General features: G+C 47.8%; 1 protein-coding gene across 1 annotated transcript in view; it reads left to right on the top strand.

Moving 5' to 3' along the window:
* HEPHL1 (hephaestin like 1) overlaps positions 1-2,274 on the top strand; it is a gene marked incomplete at both ends in the record, with an annotated part of 32,294 nt that extends 30,020 nt beyond the window's left edge. Inside the window, 4 exons of the mRNA XM_082752626.1 lie at positions 2-141; positions 757-916; positions 1,912-1,992; positions 2,072-2,274. Coding sequence (XP_082608752.1) covers positions 2-141; positions 757-916; positions 1,912-1,992; positions 2,072-2,274 — 584 coding nt within the window. The remainder of the gene's footprint in view (position 1; positions 142-756; positions 917-1,911; positions 1,993-2,071) is intronic.
* Between the last annotated feature and the right edge of the window lie 3,694 nt (positions 2,275-5,968).

A 5,968-nucleotide genomic window follows, 5' to 3' on the forward strand; every position in this document is an offset into this window, starting at 1 on the left:
GCAATCAACGGGAAGATTTATAACAGTCTGCTGGGCCTAACAATGAACGAAGGCGATACAACGAACTGGTACTTGATAGGAATGGGCAATGAAGTGGATATACATACAGTGCACTTCCACGCACAGACCTTCATCTTCAAGGTAAAATGAATCAAAGTAAAACTTTTACAGTGTGATGGGAAATTTCTTCAAAAAAAGAAGTCCAAGTTCTAGCCTATTTTTGCAGCTTGGACATACAGTCCTGGGCTGATGCTGAGATCAGGGGGAGGTTTGCATGTGAAGGAGACATGAAATGAAGGGGATCCTTGCAAAGCTTCTACCACTCATGTTCTGTTATAGAACCTGAACAAATGTCACTATTAGAGGTCAGGTAGGTTAAAATACTTATTTTCCCATGGCTATAAGGGAAGATAGAGGGAGGAAAACAGAGTTATGCCCGCTTACAGACTGGTTTGATGTTGTGACAGCTTGACACTGGTAAGACTACCTGAAAAATCTGTCTTTCAAAGTGACACCTGTGCTCAACCAGCACCCTAAGTCCCTAGGAGGAGTCTCCTGTGGTTAATTAATTGATTAAATGGAGGCTGTGCACAGGCCTTAATTTCTCTCTGTGGGACACACTAGAAGCATATAACAAGGAGCATTTAATCTGCCTCAAGGAGCAAAAAGTCAGACTGGAATATTTCAGTGCCGGGGGTGGGGTATTTGAGTGCAGTAAGGCAAGACCCTTACGATGCTGATTTTGCCTTGCCACAGACAGATAAGGACCACAGAGGAGACGTGTATGACCTGTTTCCTGGGACGTTCCAAACAGTTGAGTTGGTGGCAGAAAACCCTGGGACGTGGCTCCTGCATTGCCACGTAGCCGACCACATCCATGCTGGCATGGAAACGACCTACACCATCAATAAATCAGGTGAAGTAGCAGAAATCCGTCCTGGGACTCTGAGGGCGTATTGCAGCAGTTTGGATGAAAGGAAGGGAAGTAAGACAGCTAATGCCAGCTGGTGGGAAGCACCTAGGAATCACTGCCTGCTGCCCTGGGCAGCCAGCATCATCTAGGGATGCCCTGAGGGCACGGCAGGGACAGGAGCATTGGCTCTGCTCTGCAACTTGGAAACAGGTGGTGCTTCACAAGAGCATCACCTAAGACAGTGGTGGCCTGTGGACATTCACAAGTGGTGCAGAAAGCTCTTTTTTGGCCTGTAGCTGCTATGGCTGATTCCTTCCTCCAGTCACTGCCTGCTCTCAGGGATATTCATGCTCCTTCCTGCACAGGCAGGGACCAGCTGGGATATGAGGGGCTCCAGAAAATGGGGTTCATCCTGCCCAAGAAAGAGCTGTTCCCTTGACTAAGTAATATTGGCAAATATTTTGAGAGATGCTGGTCCCTTCTACCACCTGTGAGTGAAGTCAGAAGTGTTTTGTGAGCCTCTGCACATCACAAAATGTCACCAAACACCTGGGTCTGGGTCTGTGTGGGCCAGCACAATCTGTGCATGCCACACATTTCTGCAGGGGCTGCACAGTCCTGGCGTGGTAGGAGGGTAAATGTAATACCAAATGTAGTCAAAATCCTCCTTCCTTGGGCAAGGTATATTTATTTTCTACCACATTATTCCTTCTGGCTTGTTCAAATGAACAAGCAAATGCAAAAGTGAAGTAATAGATCCCTGTAGAGGAGGGGGACTTTGCCCATGGAGCTGCCTGGAGCAATCTATTTATAACCGTGCTGATGCAATCAGGATTTCTGTTCAGGTTACTGAGGTAGGAGGAACTAAGAAAAAAAAAAAAAAAAAAAGTGCTAATTTTCCAGTGTTTTTTTTTTTTTTTTTTTTTTTTTGTTTGTTTGTTTGTTTGTTTTTCTTTTAAGGATTTTGGCTTAACTAATTTTTTTCCCTGTCTGCACAGAACGGGAAGCCCCTTCAGAAGGAGCAGTCACAACTGTAGCTTATGGTACCACCACTGCAGAAAACAGGACCACAGCAAAGGGTATGCTTTTTTTAACATATAGTTTTAAACTTTTCAGGCTCATGTGCAGATTCCTCATGAGCTACTTCTCTTTTGGCAGATTATAACAGCCAAGAGGGCACTCTCTGGGGCAAAATCCTGAATCCTGGAGCAGCCAGCCTGATGTTCGCAGCTTTTGTTTTTGTTGGACTTGTTCTGCTGCTCACCACACTGACCTTCTTCTGCCTCACCACCCGCCAAGGAAGCAGGATCCAGTACCAGCCTCTGCATGACAAAAGCGCGTTTCTAGCAGACTCCCTGTAAGCCCCAACTTTAGCATCGTTCACGGAGCTGTGCCGGATTTCATGACATGCTGCTGCTGCACCTGGAGCAAGACCCACGCCGACAGCCCCATCCCGTAGCCAGCACTCACAACAGCGAACGCGAGCTGCCGGGCAGGGATCCAAGAGCCACCCACCACCATTGCCATCCTGCTGTCTCTCAGCTGAGCTTTGCCTGAGCCCAAACTTCTTGGCCAACGCTCTGGCTACAAGGGGATTTCATCACGGGAGGAAGGAGTGGGCAGGATTGCACCCATGCACCCTTTGCAGAAGCACAGGGGTTGCACCAAATACGCCAAAAAACATCGGGAACTGTCTTAGCGTGCTGGCTCCTGAAGGCACATGTGTAAGTCTAGAAGTCCCCGCAGTGTCCTGAAGGAAATCCAGGCTTACACCAGAGTCTGGCTCAGTGATTCACTGACATTTAACCAATTCTCCCTCCCCCCCCCTTTTTTTTTTTTTTTTCTTTTTTTCTCCCCACCCTGTTAAATGAGGAAACTACCCTGGGGACAGGTTTTTAAAGGCACCTAGGTACTGACCAATATACTTTAGCACCTGACAGAGCTCAGCAGCTGTTACAGTTTTTGTTAATCCCTTTAAAAACCTAGCCCTGAGCAACCTCCCAGAAAGTTATTAGACTTTGTAATTGCTGCTCCGTGTGGTCGTCCTGATTCTTTAACTCTTCTTTGCACCAAGCAGCACCTCACCCCCTAATTTTAATGAAACCAGCAGGAGGCTGATGTCTGTGATCTGCAGGGAAGAAGGACAGAATCAGGCCATGTCTAGTGATACTTGAATGTTTATAGCTCATGTTTAATTAATTAGACAGCGCTCACTCTTGCCATCCAGCTGCTCCTGTCAGCTACAGCTCTTGCAGAGGAGCTCCAGAACTAACACATCTGTGAAACTGTTTATCCAAGTTGGATTTTGAATGTAAATCCAGGTTGCTGTACTTTTTTATTATATTTTTCCCAGCTCTATATTTTGAAGTATGTTTAAATCTAGGGAACTTGGCTGCCCGTCCCTCTTACTGCAGCCTAGCAGCGTCCCGGATCCATGTCCAGGTAGCTGATATGTAGAAGTTTCTTGGGTGCTTCTTGGTTATTTCCTGATTGCTTGTTTTCCCCAGTTATTTAAGAGCACACACATGAGGTAGAACTGCAGGACTGAGCCCAAATAGGAGCTATACTATAGCAATAAACACTTCCACATTCATTTACTAAATCTCCTCTTTGAGCTGACAAACAGATCCCCTAAATCCTGTGATCTTTCTGTTTTGTAAACATTGATATTGAGGTTTTTCTGTTCTGTCCAAAACCACTGCACAGAACGTTTCCTCTCTGTATACATACAAATTAAAGCCTTTCCCTTAAACATACATGATTAATAAAGGAAGTTATTTGGTACTTTCTCTTTTAGAGTAGCTGGCGTGTCTGACTTTTTAGAAACAGAACCGTAAATATATTCTGTCCATAGTAACCAGCCAAAGTGATGACAAAGATAATAAAGATCTGGTTATTTGTACAAACCTTCTGGCACAGTTTCTTTCACCCAGCACACTTCTCAGCTGGAGGGCAGCTGAGAAACAAGAATGAGGCCTCCAGAGGTCCCCAAGGCCTTGGGACGTCACCGTGGCTTGCCCAGGTGAGGCAGGCAGACACAGAAAGCAGAAGGCATCATAGGGAGCGTGAAGCGTGGTGTTTTGCATTACCTGCCTGCCTGGAGCAGGCAGCTCAGGTCCAGCCATGCCCCACATCATGGAGCTGTGGAAAACACCTGCAACAAAGGACGTAATCCGTGCTGGACTGAAGCACCAGTGGGAGCACAGAGCAAAGCAACCAAATGATGAGATGACAACAGGAACAAGTCACCAGAACTATGCATCCAGGGCCACAGGCCCTTGAGGATTGAATGTCTGGATTACGTAGTCCAAAATCTTTGGAACTGCCCCAGCACCAAGAGCTTGGTAGGTGACAAACACAGTCCCAGCCTTGAAAAACTCCCCAGAATCTAGGAGGTGAGGAATGTGCAGCCCTGGCACCGACATAGCACAAGCTGGCAGAAACTGCTCTTGAAGACAGAAGAGTGGCCAAAGGAACAGAACAGACCATGGCAGAATGAATCATTTTATTTTTATTTATTTTTTATTATTTTTTTTTAAAGCAATTGTACTTTAATTAGGTTTTTGAAAGCCTCCAAGAGCACATAGGACACCTGCATGAATGTAGCCTGCTTACACCTCCATAAGACATTTGAGAAATCCATGGTAAAAATTCCTTAAAGAAATGAAATCACTGGGATAAGAGGAAGGAGGCTAAATAACTGGTTAGAAGATGGGAATAAGGAACCACATTTCATGGTGGAAGTCACTCATGGGGTGCTCGAAGGACCCCCGCTATTCACTGCTTTCTGTAAGGGATGTGACAAAAGGCTTACTGAGTTTAGTGACAAATGTAAGTGTACCTAGCAAGAAAAAATGTTATTGAGTGTAAAAAACTACAAAAGAACCTTGTGCTGCTGAGTGATAACAACTGCACTGGTCGATAGCACTTGTGGAAAACACAGTCCTAGCCCTATATACATCATTATATGCACAGGCATCTGGGTATCAGCAATCATTAGGAATTAAAAGCAGAGGAAACACGAAAACACCCTGGTGCCACGATATAAATGTCTGGGGCACCTGCATCTTGAATATGGTGTGAGTCCGAGGAAAGGATGCCATAGCTGAAGGACAGCCCAGAAATCAGAAGAAAGGAAATCAGAGTTGCAGAACAGTTTCCATAAGAGGAATGATTTCCTTGGATCGGGGCTTGGAAAAATAGAAAGGACAATTGAAAGCAGATAGCACGGCGGTTTTATAAGGAGAGAGTGGAGAAGGGAACAGTTTGTGCCTTTGGGCTGGAGCAGCACGGGCTGGGGCAGAGCCAGGTGCAGAGCAGAGGAGGTGGCTCGTTAGGGGGCTGATGGCCCCCTCTGTAACTCCTGGTCTGAGGGGCTCAGAGCTTACTGAGGCTAAAATAAAATAAAAAATAAAAAAGGAAAAATATAAAGGAGGGGGCAAAGCTTGGGATTAGGAAGGTTAGGGGTTGTTAAAGATGACTTCTGCAAAAAACAATTTGAGATGTGGTGGTAGAGATGAAACACTTGGGCTGGGGGAAATGCTCACGGTGCTGGGTTGGCTGGGGGCTTGGGGCACCTCCAGGGGCAGGAGAGGCTGAGAGGTGTGTGTAGGGGGGGTATCAGTGAGCAGAAACACCCGAGGGGGGCGAGGATGGGGCAGGCTCCTCTTAGGGGTGAGGACGAGAAGATGAGAGGTGACAGGCACAGACTGGAAGAGCAAAAATCCCAAAATGGCCGGGGTCGGAAGGGACCTCTGGGGACCCCCCAGTCCAACCCCTGCCGAGCAGGACCCCCTGGAGCACGTTGTGCGGGATGGCAGCCAGGCGGGTTTGGGATTTCTCCAGAGGAGGACACCCCACGACCTCTCCGGGCCAGTCTTGGAGGTGGCGATGCCCGGCTCGGCACGGCTCGGCCCGGGGCATGCAGCAGCCCGGCGGGGGCGGTGTCGTGCCCAGCCGAGCCGGGCCGGGCCGGGCCGGGCTGCGGGGGCGCTGCCGAGCCGAGCCGGGCGGAGCCGTGCCGGGAGGAGCTGAGCGGGGTAAAACCGCGTTGTA

This window comes from Aythya marila (assembly GCF_965140915.1).
Source record: "Aythya marila genome assembly, chromosome: 1".
Taxonomy (NCBI): Eukaryota; Metazoa; Chordata; class Aves; order Anseriformes; family Anatidae; genus Aythya; species Aythya marila.